This window comes from Stenella coeruleoalba (genome assembly GCF_951394435.1).
Source record: "Stenella coeruleoalba genome assembly, chromosome: 4".
Classification (NCBI taxonomy): Eukaryota; Metazoa; Chordata; class Mammalia; order Artiodactyla; family Delphinidae; genus Stenella; species Stenella coeruleoalba.
The window spans coordinates 110,126,522-110,146,908 of NC_137149.1; the positions used below are offsets into that span (position 1 = coordinate 110,126,522).

Here is a 20,387-nt window from a genome sequence, read left to right on the forward strand (position 1 = left end):
TGTGTTTACTGCTGCCCATAACCCATCTCCATTGTGGGCAGCAGTAAACACACTACACCCGACTGTTCATGACAGCCACTTAAATCAAGTAAGACATATTTTAGGTTGAGAGTCATAAGTTGTGAAGAGAAAAAAAACCCCCAATAATATAGGTAGTGTAGGTAGTATCTGTAAATGAATTTTTTCAATATATTTTATTTATTTTTTAAAATTTATTTATTTTGGGCTGCATTGGGTCTTCGTTGCTGCAAGTGGGCTTTCTCTAGTTGCGGCGAGTGGGAGCTACTCTTCGTGACGGTGCACGGGCTTCTCATTGCGGTGGCTTCTCTTGTTGCAGAGCACAGGCTCTAGGCGCGTGGGCTTCAGTAGTTATGGCTCGCGGGCTCTAGAGTGCAGGCTTAGTAGTTGTGGCTCCCGGGCTCTAGAGTGCAGGCTCAGTAGTTGTGGTGCACGGGCTTAGTTGCCCCGCAGCATGTGGGATCTTCCCGGACCAGGGCTGGAACCCGTGTCCCCTGCATTGGCAGGCGGATTCCTAACCACTGTACCACCAGGGAAGCCCCTGTAAATGAAATTTTAGAAACAATGGCTAAGAAAAGCCTCTTTGAGAAGGTGACATTTAGGAAAAGACCTGCAGTGAAGGACTAAGACATAATTCAAGGAGAGCACTGTAGGCAAAGGAAATTGTACATGTAAAGGCCCTCGGTTGAGTCTGTCCAGCCTGTTGAGGCGCAGTGTGGAGGCCAGCAGGGCTGCAGAGGGGTGTGAGTGGAGGAGCCACAGACAAGGCCAGATCATGGTGGGCTTAGCAGGTGACAAGACTTTTAGCTTGTACTGAGTGACCTGGGAAGATCCTGGAGGGTTCTAAGAAGAATGACATGACCTTATAGAGGTTTTAAGAAAATCATTGTGGCTGCTGTGTTGAGAATATTCTGAAGGGGGTAAGGAAAAAATAGTTACTACACCTAGCCAACATACTGCTATCCTATCAATTACAATCACCTGAGATAAAAAATAAATAAATAGAAATTAAAATCATCATTAGTGACTGTCTGCCCATTCTGGTCACTATGGTTGTATACAGAGACCTCTCAAATAAATGTCAGGGTTGGTAACAAACAGCAGAATGTACAGGTACAACAGGTAAAAAAATTTATTTACTGATTTAAATTCTCCTAAAATATAAAAAACAGAACGGTTTCCTGAATTACAGCTTTTGGCAGTAAGTAAAGGTCAACGCAAAGAACAATAAGCCTCAACTTCCTGTAGCAGCTTTTATTTTGCCCTAAAAAGAGAGTCCATTTTCCTACAAAGACAGTCATTTAGATGAGACACACATCAAGTTTTTTTCTAAAGTGCCAAAACTCATGTAATTCCTGTAACTGCAGATGAGAATTATAACTTAAATACTCCAGGTGATCGCAAATCCTGAAGAGTTCCTGGTTTCTGTGATGGGGAAGAATTTGACTAGTACATAGTTGAACTAAAATCCAGGCAAAAATGCTCTACAACTTCATCTACTGGTTTGTAATTCATTAATATATTGTAAGACTGTTATTCAAATCTAGTTATGTGGTAATAAGACCTGAGAGTATTTTGTAAAAGTTTGTTTTAAAAATCCCCAGATAAACTTAATTTGCTAATTTTCTACTCTATTATCTATATTTTTCTTTGTTTTATCTGTCTCCTTTTCTTTCCACAAATTCCCAAGGACAATTCCTAAAAAAATTATTAGTCCTATTGTTCGGTTGGAGGTGAATTTATCCCAACAATCCTCAGGTCTGTGGATGTCCAGAGTGTAAATCTATAAGAAAAGAATACATGCCATGTTAGAACTCAGTATGGACTTCTAGGCATCACAAATAAACACATCAATATGAAGAAGATAACAGCACTTTGTTATAGAATTTTAAGCAATGGGAAGCCTTTAATGTACCCCAGATTGTTTTCCAACGCAGAAAAAATCTACCATATCTCTCAATGGATATCATCTAAGCTAAAAACTTGCACTTGACGGGTGCACGAACACTCTGAGAGGCAACGCATGCTATTGTTAATTCTATTTTGAAAATTCTTCCTTAAACTGATTGATCTAAAATCTGCTCTCTATAACTCCTACCCTCCAGTTTAGCTCTATTCTTCAGAGCAATGTTTCTCAACAGAGGAACAAGTTACATTTGGACAGGACAACTCTCTACCGTGCAGGGCTGTCTACTGCATCAAGAGATATTTAATGTACCTGGCCCTCGCTCACTAAATGCCTGTAGTGGTCCCTCCCCAGTCTATTTATGATACCCCAAAATACCCCCATACATGTTAAAATCTCCCTCCCATCCCCACATAGAGAAGGGCACCTAAAATCCTAGATCTGCAGGTAGTGACCAAACATACTCTCTTTTCTCCACAGTTGTCCTGCAAATATATTGAGAAAGTCTCATGTCCCTATTTTACGCTTCCCTGGACTTAAGCATCGGAAGCCCTCAACTATTCTTTATTATGTGACCCGCAGGCTTAAAATTATCATGATTTCCTTTCTCCAAATACTAGAAGACTATGTCCATGTTAAAGTACTGTGTCAAGGACTAGGCAGAGGACCACAAAGGCAATTCAGAATATAAAGTGGGTTCCAAATATTTCCTATATTTGTGATTATCCCCATAATTTTTGCCTTCCTCTGCTAATATCCAGGCGCTTAAATATTGCTAAACATCCATTATCCTAACCAGACAATTAACTGATGATAACAACTCCCGTGGAGCTGAGTAATGACCAAAAGGAGATGCTGAGAAATTCTGAAGAGGAAAATGGTGAAATGTGGAGAATCACTAATTCAAACCTTTTAGCTTTCCTGGTGAGGAAAACAATGAAGGTGATATAGTATGTGGTTTACTTTATGGACATCAGATTTTAGTTTCCTTCATACCATGTTATGCAAGTCCTGCTTACACATGCACCGATCTGTATAAAATAGATCATCTAAATACAGGCTTACTAGCATCTTCTCGATTTTGTCCAAAGAAAATAACAGTAATACTGATGCAAAAATACAGTCCATTTACAAGCAACCTATTTAATTAAATTCTACTTAGTTCATTCATTTTACAGAAGTCAGTGATGTAGACCTGCCATATAAACAAGTGGGGCTGAGGTGCTGGGTGAACATCCTGGCAGTTTCCTACTGTGTAGGCAGAACTCTGACATCTTCCCATTTTGTGTCTTATCTTGCCTTGGTCCCTGTGCCAGTGTGACTCAAACATATGAATGATTAGTTTGCTAACCATCAATAGATGCCCACATTTAAACAATACATTTGTGTTGACCAGTTTGCTTTCAGAGTAATTCAACTCAACCCACAACCTTAAGACATTGCTCAAATTTCTCTAGACACACATCAGAAATAATTCTAGGAAAATTAGAAGGAAAAAAATATCTAGGTTTAGGTTTACATTATTTCTCTAAAATAATACAGCTAGCTTTCTTATATGACATATTGGGGCAGGGAAAGGGCAGTTCAAGGCAGTACAAGCCAAGTAGTTGTTTAAGGAATTAACTTGCTTGGTAAACACAAAGGGCATTTTGTTTAAATAGTTTTCTTTTTGCGGGGGGAGTGGTTTTTTTTTTTTTTTTTTTGCGGTATGTGGGCCTCTCCCGTTGCGGAGCACAGGCTCCGGACGCGCAGGCTCAGCGGCCATGGCTCACAGGCCCAGCTGCTCCGCGGCATGTGGGATCTTCCTGGACCGGGGCACGAACCCATGTCCCCTGCCTCGGCAGGCAGACTCTCAACCACTGCGCCACCAGGGAAGCCCTGTTTAAATAATTTCTATAATTTACACCAAAGAAAAAAGAGGGAAAGATATGGAAAAGATCAAACCTGGTGAGCCAGATGGGCCCCTACAGCAGCCAGAGCAGTGTAGTAGGGCACAGTTTGACCAATGTTCACTCCCACCAGGCTCAGTGCCCCCAGCATCGCCACAGTGAAGCCACTGAGCCACTGCTTGGTATCTTCACGGAACAGCAGTGCCGTGGACTTAAGCCCGATCAGAGCATCATCTCTCTTGTCCTAACATGAGAAAGCAGTAAGAAATTGCCTGGATTTTACTGAGATTTAATTCACATATAAAGTTTACCATTTTGAAGTATGTAATTCAGTGGTTTTAGTATATTCACAAGGTTGTGCAACCATCACTACCATCTAATTCCAGGAGAAACTGTCTTTTAAAGAACATGACAGTAACTCAGAAACAGTTGATCAAAAATGAATGTGCAGGCCAAATCAAAGTTAAATGTTACTGCTAAAATTATCTTCCAGACCTATTTCTACATATCGTCGTACTTTTACGACCCTATACTGACTTTCAACTATACTTTTACTAATAAATTAGAAGTCAGACTCTAATTCTTCACATAGCTCTTCTTTACTTGAGTTTTCAAATCTCAATAATTTCCTATACATTTTAGTTTCAATCTTGCTAAAATCACACATGTGGAAAAATGCTCACTTGCCACCTAACCACATCCATTCAGATTTCACTTCTGGCTCAGTTTATTCCTTGCCTCTCCCATCAAATCCTTCCTGTTTAAGTAGAGCTAGGTCCTGATGATACACTCACATCTGGCTGACTGGTCTCCTCCAGCAACTTTATTTGTAAGCATTTCCATATAATGTTGTAATCACAGTCATGTGACATCAGAGGCTGCATGCAAAGTGGGTACAGAGGGAATGTACCTCAACATAATAAAGGCCATATATGACAAACGCAAAGCAAACATACTCAATGGTGAAAAACTGAAAGCTGTCCTTCTAAGATCAGAAACAAGATGAGGATGCCCACTCTTGCCACTTTCATTCAACATAGTATTGGAATTCTCAGCTAGAGCAATTAGGCAAGAAAAAGAAATAAAAGACACCCAAATTGTAAAGGAAGAAGAAAAACAATCACTATTTGCAGGTGACATGGTTTTATATACAGAAAACCCTAAAGTGGCCACCAAAAACCTATTAGAAATTATAAACACATAAAGTAAAGCTGTAGGGTACAAGATCAATATACAAAAATCTGTTGTGTTTCTATATACTAATAGTGAGCTCAAAGAGAGAGAAATTAAGAAAATAATCTCATTTACAATCACAACAACAACAGCAAAATACCTAGGAATAAATTTAACCATGGAGGTGAAAGACCTGTACTCTGAAAACTATGAGACATTGTTAAAAGAAATGAAGAAGACACACAGAAATGGAAAGATATTCCGTGCTCATGGACTTGAAGAATTAAAATTATTAAAATATCCATACTGCCTAAAGCAATCTACAGATTCAATACAATCCCTATCAAAATACCAACAACATTTTTCACAGGAATAGAACAAAAAAATCCTAAAATTTGTATGGAACCACAAAAGACCCTGAAAAGCCAAAGCAATCTTGAGAAAAAACAACAAAGCTGGAGGTATCATACTTCCTGATTTCAAATTATACTACAAAGCTATCGTTATCAAAACAGCATGGTATTGGCAGAAAAACAGACACACACAGATCATTGGAAACAGAAATGAGAGCCCAGAAATAAGCCCACCCATATATGAACAATTAATTTACAACAAAGGAGCAAAGAACATAAAATGGAAAAAGGACAGTCTCTTCAACAAACAGTGCTGGGAAAACTGGACAGCCACATGCAAAAAATGAAACTAGACCACTATCTTATACCATACATAAAAATTAACTCAAAATGGATTAAAGGGGCTTCCCTGGTGGCGCAGTGGTTGGGAGTCCGCCTGCCGATGCAGGGGACGCAGGTTCGTGCCCCGGTCCGGGAGGATCCCACATGCCGTGGAGCGGCTGGGCCCATGGGCCATGGCCGCTGGGCCTGTGCATCCGGAGCCTGTGCTCCGCAACAGGAGAGGCCACAGCAGTGAGAAGCCCGTGTACCACAAAAAAAAAAAAAAGGATTAAAGACTTGAATGTAAGACTTGAAACCACAAAATTCCCAGAAGAAAACATAGGCAGTACACTCCCTGACATCAGTCTTAGCAATATCTTTCTGGATATGTCTCTGCAGGTAAGGGAAACAAAAGCAGAAATAAATAAATGAGCCTACAACAAACTAAAAAGCTTCTGCACAGCAAAGGAAACCATCAATAAAATGAAAAGACAATCTACCACATGGGAGAAGATACTGGCAAATCATATATCCGGTAAGGTGTTAATATCCAGAATATATAAAGAACTCATCAACCAAAAAACAAATAACCCAATTAAAAAATGGGCAGAGGATATGAATAGAATGCCCTGAAGAAATTTTCTAAGGAAGACATACAGATGGCCAATAGGCACGTGAAAAGATGTTCAACATCACTAATTAATAGGGAAATGCGAACCAAAACCACGATGAGATATCATCTCATGCTTGTTAGAATGGCTATCTAAAAGACAGGAATATAACTAGTGTTGACAAGGATGTGGAGAAAGAGGAGCCCTTGTGCACTGTTGGTGGGAATATAAATACGGAAAAACAGTAAGGAGATTCCTCAAAAAGTTAAGAATAGAACTACCATATGGTTCAGCTATTCCACTTCTGGATATTTACCTGAAGAAAAAGACACTAATTCAAAAAGATATATATGTACCCCAATGTTCACTGCAGTGTTATTTACAAGCCAAGATATGGAAACAATGTGAGTGCCCATCAACAGATGGATGGATAAACATGTGGTATATACATACAGTGGAATACTACTCAGCCATAAGAAGATAAAATCTTGCCAACTGCAACAACATAGATGGATCTTGAGGGTATTATGCTAAGTAAAGTAAGTCAGACAGAAAAAGACAAATACCACTATGATTTCACTTATGTGTGGAATATTAAAAGAAAGAGAGAAATAAACGAACAAACAAAATAAAACTAACACATAGATACACAGAATAGATTAGTGGTAACCAGAGGGGAAAGGGGAAGGGTGAGGGCAAAATGGGTAAAGGGGGTCAATGGTATGGTGATGGATGGAAACTAAACTTTTGATGCTGAGTATGCTGTAGTGTATACAGAAGTCGAAATATAATGTTGTACACATGACACATATAATGTTACTTCAATTTTTTTTAAAAGCCTAAAGAAAAAAAACTTTCCCTTTAATTTAGTACTTATTTTTAAAGTTCTTAAAAAATGATAAGTTAAGCCAAAGTTATGAAAAAGAATATTTCTTTACCTGATGAGCATAGATAGTATCGTATATTAGAGTCCACATAATTCCAGAAAAATAAAGAGGAAGGCAAACAGATGGATCACAGGAGCCCTTGACAGCAGACCATCCAAGTAATGCTCCCCAATTAAAAGTCAACCCTATAATTAGTGAAACAGAAAGAGGAGAAAAGTCTAAATGTACTTTAGAATTCCAAAGGGAAGGAGAGAGGCATCAGCATGTATTAAATGCTTCTATGTATTAGGCTCTGTGTATGCTGTTTTCTCCCTTAAATTTTCTCAAGTCTCTCATGTGGTAGTTATTAGCTACATTTTACAAAAAAGGAAAACAGAACCAGAAAGGTTAAATAACAATTAAAATAACAGAGCTAACAGAAAGAAGAATATCTCCCTGATAAATAGGAGGTTTCATGAGAACAACATTTATCCTACCTAGTATGACGACTGGCACCAATGATAAATAGTATTAGATGCTAGAGTTTGAACTTAGACCTATCTGAGTCAAACTCCTGTGTTTTTTCCATTATTGCTCTATTTCCCCTTTAAGTTACAGAAACAACAGTTAGACAGGAACACTTGTTCTTCAAGTCCACCCTCTCTGAGGACTGTAAACAAACTCCACATGGTGACAACTCCTAAATATCTATGTGTAAGCCTAATCACTTTCCTCAGCTTCAGACTAGAAACTGAATTGCCTGCTAGACATCTCCACCTGCAAGTCCCTCAGGTACATTGACATGCATGCTCTGTGGGGCCACAGAGGAGAGGTACTTCATCAACTGAGGAGGAGGGATTCTAAGTGGAAACAGGCAATGAGGAGGAGAAAAAGGGTTTCTGAGGTGTTTGGGACCCACTGACTTTGAGGTATCTGAGGGACTTGCTCCTTCAAGATGATGAATGTGTTTCAGTCATGTTTATTTTCCTAGTACCTGGTGTGATTCCTAGCACAAAGTAAAAGTCAGGGTTTCAATAAATATTTAAAGTAAAAATACTAGTTTTCTTAATACTCTATTCTAGGAATAGAACAGAAAAGTCTAGGAGTAGATATTTTTGCAATAGGTTTCGACTTACCTACCTATCTTCCTCTATCTGCCAACAAATATTTATTGAATACCTGTGATGTGCCAAGCACCATGTTAGATGCTGCACCATCCATATATAAAGAATGCTTTATCTTCTAGGTGTTTACAATTTATTAATGGGAAGAGAGGGTAGGCTCTCAATATCTTCCTGTTGAATTACTGCTGTTGAAACGAGTAAGTGTCACATTAGAGTGCTATGGGAGCCCAGGAGGGACTGGCTAACTTTCTTCTGGTAAGTTTAAGAAAGGCTTCCCAGAAAGGGAGCTAAGCTATCACACACTTCAACTCTTGTTCTCCTGCCTCAGAGTGCTTTCTATTCCAATCCCCAAAATCTTCAGGGCATCTAGATCAACTACCTAAAGACAGCGGTGAAGTCAAGGGGCTAATTTTCTTTCTTCATGACATACCTAGATTTTTAAGAGCATTTCAGAAAATAATAATGATGATAATCTTAGCAGATGTCCAAGATTTTTTAGCCAATAAAAATAGCTAATTGCCCTCCATTAAAACATGAAAATCTATTCCTGGTTTGGAAAATTTCATGACTGACTTAACATTTTATCTCTGCCACATCACACACACACACACACACACACACACACACACACACACACACACACACACCCCACACACACACATGCATTGGTTGATATTATATATAAAAGTATAGCTTGAGGGTATCGAAGGAAATACTTATAGTTATTTCAAGCTCACCCAAGGCTAATTGAGGCCAGTATGTAATTCTCTTCATTAGCGGGTAGGTGATGACAAGAAGTAGGGATGCTGCTCCAAGAGCTATACTGAAATCAAGAAAAAACATGAAAAAGATTAATATCACCATCTCTTAAAAATCGGTAAATAAGGGGCTTCCCTGGTGGCGCAGTGGTTGAGAGTCCGCCTGCCGATGCAGGGGACATGGGTTCGTGCCCTGGTCCGGGAGGATCCCACATGCCGCGGCGTGGCTGGGCCCGTGAGCCATGGCCACTGAGCCTGCGCATCCGGAGCCCATGCTCCGCAACAGGAGAGGCCACAACAGTGAGAGGCCCTCGTATCACCAAAAAAAAAAAAAAAAAAAAAAGGTAAATAAGACAACAATAGCAACACTAATGAGGAAATGATTTATCTAAATTGTATTTTTTGTAAAATTCTCTTCCTAGACGTTTATTCCTGGACTTTAATTAACATAAAGGGTGATTAGAAAATATCTTAAGTGTTACAAACAATGAAACAAAATAAGAATAGCTAACACATATATTGCTTTCATGTATTAGGACTGTTTTAACTGCTCTACATATGTTAAGTCATTATAACCTTCATCACAACCTTACGAGGCAGGTAGTTTTATTCTACTTGGTTTTTTGCAGATGAAAAAACTAAAGTCAAAGAGAGAAAGTAATTTGCCAATTGTTATACAGCTAGTCAGTAGCAGGGCCAGGAAGCAAACCTAAGGCATCTGGCCCCAGTATCCAACATAATACTCCCCATGTGCTGCTGCCTAAATTTTGCTTTCAAACATTAAGATAGCTAGTAAACTGAGATGTCCTAACAGAGAATTAGAGTCAAGATATCTCTCCCTATATGCACAAGGGGTTACTTCTCTAGAAGAGGATAAGGTCACAAAGTACCTATGAAAGGACGACAGTCAGATAAGATGTTTTTAGGAAGTTCACAGCTCACTTAACACTACCCCTCCAGGAATAACCTTTCAAAGTGTTTTCACTTGACTGAAGCTATCAGAACAAGATATACAATTAAGTCTAGTCTCTATAAAATATGCTTATTTGCTGAACTCCTCTTTTTGTCTTATTGAAGCACTATGTAAGCAGCCATCTGGTACACAAATGTCTAATTTTGTCTCTGTTTAAGAAGTATAAGAATGAGTTCTTTTTTCTTCTGTCATTGATTAGGAATATGACTCTGGGAAAGACCCAGTTCCTCTTTTTGCAAAGTAAGCATAATCACTTCTGCCTCTAACGCTTCAGAGATACTACCAGGATAAATAAAATTATACATATGGGTATATACACACACTCCCACGCATGCACCTAGAAAACCTAGGAAAAGTGTCTTGAGTCCTTTAGGGAACACATAGTGCAAGTACTGGAGGTGGTGCAGAATAAACGAAACACTGATCTCTTCATTCCTTTGGCTGAAAGCATTCTTGACTTTACATTGTGTGGTGACTTACTTACATTGCTAACTTTACAGATGCTTGATTAGGTAATAAACAACTTTGTAATACAGATATTTCTATTTTATTTTATATGTACTTCTATGTCAAAGGAAAGACTTTTTACATGATTATGAAAAACACATATACTGTACCTGTAGTAATTCAGACACAGAAGAACACCCAGTGCCAAGGTCAGCTGTCCCCCAAGAAAAACAAAGGATTGAAAAGTTGAAATGTCTCCAGCAGCTATTGGGCGACTTGCTGTTCTTGTAACCTTAACAACATAAAAACAGATACCTTAGCATCGGGGAATAGCTCAATCATTTACTTAAACATTTACTCAAGAGACTGGCCCATGGTAAGTACTAAGGCAGAAATATGAATAAAAGGTGAACATTGGAAGTACTACCATGAATCAAAACTTCTATTTAAAATAGCATTGAAAAGAACTAAAAATTCCCAACATTCATTCCTCTTTCTTTCCATCTCCTATCCCCATCTCCAAACAAACAAAACAAAGCAATTTCGTAATCTAACTATTACCTATCCAGCTTAGCAAGTATATGTTCAATTTCCATGGAGCAAAGAGGGACAAAAATAATAAGAATTCTCAGGAAAGAAGAAAGTGCAGAGCATGTTAGATAAGGCTGATATCATGTAAATGCTTTGAGTATGGGAAGCACTGCAATCAGATATCAGACATGAAGAAAGAAGACAGATTATCTGAGTTTGAAAGTGGGAGTGCTTTTGCCAGTCTACGTAGGAATGGGGCTGTAATCTTATATTAACTACACCCATATATAAAGGGCAAACTCACTGTAAGAATATAGGTAGAGCAATTATGTGAACAAATAATATATATTGTTCTTTTCCTTCCAAGAGATCATGAAATGTGATTATTCTAAATTCAACCACAAATAAAGAGCATAACAAAAATTTTCAGCATTGCTGGAAGTTAAGAACTCAGGATCTGGGATTAGAGAGCCTAGCATTTGAATTCAATTCCATCACTTATTGGCTGTGTGAATTCTGGCAAGTTACTTGACCTCCCTCAGGCTTAGGTTATTTACCTATTTAAGGAAAAACAGAAAGAGAGGGAGACGTAATAATAGCACGTACCTTACAGAGTGAATGCAATGCCTGATGCAATAAATGTTAACTATAATTAATATAACATATTTTTGTATGATTTATAGCAAGGGTTTAGCAAACTATGGCCTGTGAGCCAAATCCAGCTTTCTGTCTGTTTTTGGTTGGAACCATGAGCTAACAATGGTTTTTACTTTTTTTGGTGGTTGAAAATAAACAAAGAAATAGTAATGTATTGTGCCACATGAAAATAAGAAATTCAAATTTCAGTGTCCACAAATAAAATTTTATTGAAAGAGACACACCCATTTTTTTACATATTGTATGTGGCTGCTTTCACACTGTAACAGAGTGCAGTAGTTGCAACAAAGATTGCGTGGCCCACAAAGCCTAAAATATTTACTATCTGGTCCTTTACAGAAGAAATTTGCTGACCCAATTTATAGCATGCTTCACTGTGCAATAAAACAGTTTGTCAAAAACTGTAATGACTCATCTTGCTTAGTGCCAGAACTGGATATCTCATCCTTGATTTGGTCCCTGTAGCTTCAAGTGGGAATAATATTTATGTTCTTGTATTTGATTTAGGATATTATGATTATTCCTGCCAGTATTTGAATGCTAATAATCTAAGAGCTATATATGCATCACATCATTGAATCCTTGTAACAACTCTCTTTTAGCCACTCACAAGTTCTTGCCATTTCTAAGTTTTAGGAAACTGAGGCAGAGTGGCTCAGTAACTTTCCAAGGTCACAGATACTAAGGTAGCACAGTCAGTCCAGTCCCACCAACCACAGTACTAACCACAAAATTACACTGCCCCTCCAGTACAATGGTAATTGCCTGCCTAAACTCAAGAGGTGAAAAACAAGCACTCCATCAAAAGAATAAAAACGATGCAATATGATGATCAAAAAACATATTCTGTGTGGCTTTTATGAAACTAGAATGCTCACAGCTTACAAAACCAAATCATTAATACCTGTGCATTGATATAATTTCAATGTTTATTGGACCTAATGTTTATCGCATGACTAGCAGATTACATACATCATCAACAAAACACAGTTAACCCAAATAACCTAATAGCAATTCACTTACCACTTAATGTATTAACAATTTACTTAGTCATCTAACATATTAAGCAAAACCCTCAGCCATAAACATACTGTCTTTAAGAAAATGTAAGGTAAGCATTACAATTTGACCAAGGTTTTTAACCCATTCTGTAAAAGAGATGCTCATAACATTTTAAAATTCATGTTAGCAAAACCATAGCTATACAATACTCATTTAAGTGCTTTGTTGTATGTCACCACAGACTGTAGATTCCTCTAATCAGAGAAAAATGGCACAGGGGAGATGTAAGATATCTAATCAGTTCCCTTTTATCTAGTGAGTATAAAAATCACTTAAGACAAAACTAAAATGGCTCTATTTCGTTAATTAAAGAAGTAGAAAATGTTGGTTGGTTTGATTATGTTATTTTTTTTTATTATTTTTTTTTTTTTGCGGTACGTGGGCCTCTCACCGCTGTGGCCTCTCCCGTTGCGGAGCACGGGCTCCGGACGCGCAGGCTCAGCGGCCATGGCCCACGGGCCCAGCCGCTCCGCGGCATGCGGGATCCTCCCAGACCGGGGCACGAACCCGCGTCCCCTGCATCGGCAGGCGGACTCTCAACCAGTGCGCCACCAGGGAAGCCCTATGTTATTTTTTAATTAAACTTCTTTTGAGATAATTGTAGATTCACATGCAATTTTTTTTAAAAAAATCTCTGTATTATAAGAAATATAGAGATCCTATGTATCCTTTATTTAGTTTTCCCCAAGGGTAACATCTTGCAAAACTTTACAGTACAATATCACAACCAGGATTTTGACATTAGGCTGCTCTAAATGTGTTCAATAGTTATTTTGAAGTGATACTGGCCAGAAGCCTCATTAATATGGTTATGCAGATGAAAAACTGACCAGGATGTGCAAACCCCCAAAACAAGAAAGTACGCATCTCCTGGCATAGATCAAAGCATCCCAATGGTCAGCGAGACATAGAGATGCCTTAACATGCATCACCTGCCACTCTGCCACTATCCTACCCTCCAGCCACACACAAACCACATAGTTGCAGTTGTCAAGCATAATATATTTTATCTCACAGCCATGCCTCTGTGTCCACTGTTTCCTCTGCCTAGAGTGACCTTCACCCTCCTGTCCAGGCTTTTTTTGCCATCTTAGTCTGTCATAGTTCCAAAGTCACCTTACCCCACCTCACCCCATCAAAACTTCTCTCTAACCCTCTGCATTATGCTAAGGTAAGGTAGGTGGTCTGCAGTAAGTGCCCTGTGGACACCATCTCTTGATAGCTACTAAACTGAAGTCAGCAATGTTGTCTTTCATCCACACAATCCTAGAACCTGTCACTGTGTCTCATAGATAGTAGGTATTCAATAAATGTTTTTGAATTTAAAAATTATTAATGTGACACTGTTCTATAAGCTAAAAATCATTATGGGTGTGCTTTGCTTAAGGAAAACTAAGACTTATATGAAAGGCAAACCAGGGAAGATTATTCACTTTATGTGAGTGTCACATGATTATTTACTTCACATAATACACCCTGGATTTCTTATAAATTGAACGTTTACTTGATTATTTACTCAAGCATTTAATGATTTTATACTTGTTATAGTATGGCTGCTGGAATAAAAGGCAAACAAGACAGACCATTCCCTTGAGAAAATAATGGTCTATTGAAGAACAAAGAAATAATTACACACATGCATTAGAACATGCATAGAAAATAATCTAGAGACATATGATGTATCAAACTTTAAATGAAGTTTTTTTCTGGGGGCTTGGGGGAGGTGATAAGGAAGACTTACATTTTCTATCCTTTCTATTTTTGTACTGTCTGAATTTTTCAGAATAAACATGTATTACTTTTCTAAGGAGAAAAAAATAAAATTATGTTTTTAAAAGAAATAATTATAGCAAATGCTAATAGGGCTGCCTTGATTCATTTAAATTAAGATCTGATTTACATACGAATAGTTATGGCTCCAACATATATCTCAAAGGAAGGGATGACAGTTCTTTTAGACACCCAAAGGTTCAGAATGGAATTTTCACCTTCACTCCCAACATCCTTTCTCTGGCCTTCCAAATTCTAATTCGTTTTGTAAAAATGATGTACACACCTTGCCCCCATGGCCGCTCCTCTGTTGAGAAAGGAAGCACACCGCACTTTGCAACACCAGCTATTCAACTGATACTGGCACTTCTTACGCTGGATTTCAGTGAGGACGCTAAATGATCCTGTTGCTTTATGTGGCATTCAAAAGTGATGCCACCATCTTACTCTGCAGAATTGAGAGGAGCCTCTCTGTTCCCTTCTGGGACGAATCTACCTTTTTATCGTAGTCCTGGTCCCACATGTCATTAATAGTACAGCCTGCTCCACGCATCAGAACAGCTCCAGTGCCAAAGAGGGATAACATGTACCAATCTGGAAAACAACCTGGTTCAGCTGCCAGACCAATGCTCCAAGTACATGGCAGGTACAGTAGCCAGGTTCCTAAGCAAAATAAAAAGACAAAAAAAGTACAAATTAAGTTAGCTGTTTTCATTTGTTTGAAATGCTGTATCCAAAAGAAGTAAGGAACACAAAGTCAAAAACACATGACAAAACTGGGAAAATAAGCTTGCAACTCATATAACAGAGGACTATTCTCCCTAATATATAGGGTTCCCAGAAACTGAAGACAGATCAAAAGCCTGATCGAAAAATGGACAAAAAACATAATAGAAAATACAAATGGCTCTTATACCAATGAAAAGATACTCAACTTTGATAAATACACATGAAAATTACATTGAGATAACATTTTCCACCTAGCAGACTGGCACAACCCAAAGGCTGACAACATACTCTGGGGAGCTGGATAGTCATATATGTCTGATGAGGTTGCAAATGTTCCAGTTCCTATGGAGGGTAAGCTGAAGAGTTTTCCTATACGTGTGTGTGTGTGTGTGTGTATACGCACATGCATACACATATAAAACAAATACATACATTTGAATGTATGTTCATAAACTATGTCAGGAAGGAAACATTAGAAACTGATACTGAGAGTTGCCTTTGGGGAAGAAAACTGGTTGGTTGGGAAAAAGGGGTGGAAGACTTAGTTTTCACTCTATACCCTTATACCTTTTTAAATTTTGTATCATCTGCATGTATTACCTCCTCAAAAAACTTTAATAAAACTTTCTTTATTGTTAATATAATATAATAAAATGGTTTGGGGGGGAAAGAAGGATTAACCTACTGTTTTTTTTAAAAAATATTTTGCTACTACATGCACAAATGGGATTAGTTCTTGGTACTCAGCCCATAAACTAGATGAAATTAAGCTAAAACCAAATAAATTGTAGGGATAGGAGCCTTCACACATGACCTGTAGTAGATATCCTATTTTCAAAAGAAAATCTTTCAACAAATGTTTGGATATTGTACCTATTAGATAAATTCTGAGCTTTTCTTTCCTATTCGTAATATAAGAGTGTATATTAGCAATATAAGAGTGCCACCCCACAAATGTGTCCCTTTGGCATGAGGATTAATTTAGGCCAATTATTTTTAAGAAACAGAAGATTCAAGAACATTTTCAAGAATGTTACCAGAGTAGACCTATCATCAGATATCTGCCAAAAATATGGGCTAGGTGTGGTGGGGAAACTTGATAGGGCCTAGAGACCAGAGACGACCGTTTACCAAACATTTACTTTTCTATCTCCAGTGAATTACCTTCCTCCCCTTTTAATTCCCAAACCACTACCCCCAATATCCTGCTGTGTCTTTAGCTGAAGATATTTAAGGTGAGGGTATTTTGGCCATTTTGATGAGTTACTCAGTCTTCCTGGGTCTCTCTCACCCACACATGCTACTAAATTTTTGTTTGATTTTTTCCTATTAATCTGTCTCATGTCAACTTAATTCTTAGACTTAACTTAGAAGGGTAGAGGATAATTTCTTCCTCCTCAAAAAGTGGAATAAATAGGACATGTGGCTAAAGAAAAATCAGATCCTGTACAAAAATGGTCAAATGATAAAGTCATTATGATTATGTTTAAGCTTCATTAAATTTAAGCTTTATTCATTTGCAAATATTTATAAAGCACATATTTTGTACCAGAGTTGTTCCAGGAACTGGGAATACAATGGTGACTAAGTGAGGGCTGATTTCTGCCTTCACACAGCTTATAAAGCAAAAGGAAGAAACACGGTTAAATAAATAACACTGAAATAGATCAATTCAACAACAGGGAAAGTACACGATGCTATAAAGGCATAAAACAATGCCACCCAAGTTAACGGGGGATGGAGTAGGAAAAACTCAGGAAGTCTTTTCCAAAAGGGGCTTAAACACACAGAAAAGGCAAGACAAGGAGAGGCTAAAAATCAGAAATGACCAGTCTAGACCTGAATTCAGGTTGTCCTGGGCAGACTCATATTCAGTGTGTCCCATCTAAAACAATAACAACAATGCCATTTTCTAAATGTTTGTGAAATGTCAAGCAGTGTTCTAAATGCTTTATATATACAAACTCATTTAATCCTCAAAGACACCCTTATAAAGTAGGCACTATTATTATTCCTATTTTACAGATGAGGAAACAGATGCACGAAGAGGTTAAAACACAATGGGTTTAACCACTTCCTTTTCCCTGGACCTATCAGTATAGCTCAGAGGGACAGAGGAGTAGCTAGCTGATCCTGCCCTGACAGAAAAAAAAGATCACTACTTCACAGGCATTTTCCTGGTACAAGTAGAAATGAAGGCTCCATTTAAAAAAGAATTCTAAAGAGAAAGATGTGTAACCACCTATAGCATTTTGTGTCAGTGTCAAAATTTCCTTGGCTGTAAGTCTGCATTTTAGGTACCGTATTCACTGATAGGAATCTGCAGGGCACCCCTATAGATGAGGAGGGTTCCTGCAGTGAAGGTTCAATGGCTGCTCCTAGTAAGTGACACTAGACACTAAAGTATATTAAACTTGAAGCCTCAGCGCTCCTCATCTACAAAAGAGGGGAAAGAACATCATCTACCTCTTAGAGTTGTTATAAGACAATATTAATAATGGTGATAATGAAAACAATAACAAATTCATAGTGCTTACTCTGTGCCAGGTGCTGTCCTACAATAGTTTTGATTCTCACAACAAACCTATGAGATAGGCACAACTTCTATTATACCCATTTAACAAACACAGAAACTGAAGCATAGAGACAGTAATTTGCCCAGGGCCACACAGGCAAAAACATGGCAGAGCTGGATTCAAACCCAAGCAGTCTGGCTCCAGGCTATCACTCTGGATACCTAAAGCTCTAAACACCCATGAGTTCTTATTGTTCTTTTGCCCTCCTGATTCTCACCAACATTTTCTGGTCTCCCCTATGACACTTTCATTCTGTTCTCTCCCATGAAGAAAGATGCAGAGGTGGGAGGATACAATAGGTTTCAGAAAGATATACTTATTATAGAAAAAGTAAAAACTCTCTGGGAGATTATAAAGTGAGTAAGCATTCTGAGAGGTGATGGGCAGACCAAAGAGCTTGTGTAAACTGAGTCTAAGATTCATTCACTAATTACACATTGTCTTCAAGAAAACATAAATGCAGTTTCAGCCATAAACGTGGTAAAACCAGTTATACCACCAATTTAGTGGAAAGAGTGCTACCTGCTGAAACCTCCTGAAATAATGTAGTTTGTGACATGGTTGTAGGAAGTTGTAATCCTTTCTGAAAAACAACGAAACCCACTTTTTAACAAGATCAAAATTCAACAAAATAAAACAAAAAACATAAAATTACCCCACAAAAGAAGAATTTAAGTAAAGAAGTATTGAACCTGGAATTCTACTACTGTCAATTTATTGTTCCTGGCATACAGTAAGGGCTCAAAAAATGTCTGCTGAATGAATTCTGATAGTACTATTCATAAGTTGTCTGAAAAACCCTGCAGTCACCTTATTTAGAACCAAAGCAAGCAGGCTTGTATCTTCTTAACATACATAATACTATTAACCGAATCTTCTCCAACTCACACAATACTCTGTCTTTTTAAACTAGACTGGGAGTTCTTTTAAAGTACAAAGTTTTCATAGCTCTTTCTAGCCCTAAGGCTACGCAATGCTGTAGGACTTAATTCATTCAATACTACCGCTAGGCTGTTCTAGACACTAGATATAAAAGTCCCATATAAGTGGAGCTTATACTGTACTGGAGAAGTGTATCAACCAATAAATGCATACGGCTAGTGGCGAATGCTATGAAGAAAAATGGGGGGTAAAGAGAGACTGAGGAGAAAGGTGAATTTAAATAGGAAGTTCAGCAAAATCCTCCCTTAGGAGGCGACTGTGAGCTGATAAGTAGTCCATAAATGCTGTACCCGCAGCATCCAAATGAATTAAATCTTTGTGTGACGGATGGTGCAGGGCAAAGAGCAAAAAAAACTCAGCATCATCTGGTCTGGCTCTGCCAAAGAGCCTTAATTTCCTCAGCGTCTTTATCGTCTCAATTACTTGCTCTGGGATTATGGGAAGGATGAAACATAATGAACGTAGAAGTGTTTCCACACTGTAAATCTGCGCAAATGCAGAGATACGGGTACGGAATTTCTGCTCGATTCACTACTTAAACACGGACTGTGGAATGAGCGAATTTTTTGCCCAGCTCACGTGCTCAGGATTCAGAGAGGCTTGACAGCCGGCCGGTTACCTCGGAGATAGCCCTGTTCGGGTGTCTTGACGGTATTCGGCACCTGGCGGCCAAGCCCCGGCTTTCGGACTTCACTTCCACTGCGCCCGCAGCCCCCGGACCGCCACATCCGTCCACACTCACCTATGGGCTTGTCCAACCTCATGAGGCGCAGGTAGGGCTGCAGAGGGCGGGGCGCCGAGTTCACGATCGCCGCCGCAGGCAGGCTCGGCCGCCGCTCGAGCGGTCCCCGCCCGGCTGAGGGCCGCCAGTCTCCCGCGTGCAGCCCACGAGCCGCGTGCGGCAAGGTGAGGGAGCGGCCGCGCGAGCCCCACAGCCACACCTGCGTCCCTGCCCGCAGGGCCCGCACGAGCCCCGTGCCTGACGCGCCCAGCATGGCGCTCCGGAGAGCGCGGACTCGCGGGGGCCTGACGTCATTCCCGAGCGTCCTGTCACAGGCAGGCATGCGCAGTGACATCAGCAGGATGACCGGTTGGTCGGAGCTTTTCGAGTAACGTGAAACGGGAAGGATTGTGGTCACCTTGACCTGTAAGGGAGTTCTTCAGGTAAAGGAGTTCCTATTATCAAAATACGTAGCAGTTGTAACAGGAAAAAAAAAAACAAAAACACCGAGAAAAACTTACTGAACCCAAAATACTGATTTGCGGTGTTTCCTTTTTAAAGCTAAAAGGGCACCAAGCGGCCAAATCCGAGAATGTACATTAAAATCGTACTCAGAGTTAACAGACATGCATTACACAAGTGAAAACCTTAAACTTGATTATCAATTCAAAGCAGTTCGTATAATCCAGAGGCAGCGAGTGTGTGGGATGCTATGAGCCTGCAGCTAGAATATCTGATCGAAGGGGTTAATCATAGCCAACTAATGGATAGCGCTCTGTGCCAGACACGGTTACAGGCACTTTACATGTATTATCCCATTTAATCACTTACTGACTGACTATGGGCAAGTCTGTCATTTGAATTTTAGTATTCTAGGGAATTGGGTTAGTCTTTCAGCACCTTTCTTTAAAACCTCAACAGTGATTCTGTGATATCTTGTCTCCCGTGGTGGTGGCAACG

The 20,387-nt window shown here is 39.1% G+C and overlaps 1 protein-coding gene across 1 annotated transcript; it reads right to left on the reverse strand.

Annotated features, from left to right (window-relative positions):
* Positions 1-574: 574 nt before the first annotated feature.
* COQ2 (coenzyme Q2, polyprenyltransferase) lies at positions 575-19,782 on the reverse strand (the record flags this gene model as incomplete). Its single annotated transcript, XM_079919063.1, has 7 exons — positions 575-1,801; positions 3,869-4,057; positions 7,210-7,343; positions 8,999-9,084; positions 10,610-10,731; positions 14,956-15,122; positions 19,449-19,782. 7 exons carry the CDS (start codon positions 19,780-19,782, stop codon positions 1,637-1,639), a joined length of 1,197 nt encoding a protein of 398 aa, XP_079775189.1. The 3' UTR covers positions 575-1,636.
* Between the last annotated feature and the right edge of the window lie 605 nt (positions 19,783-20,387).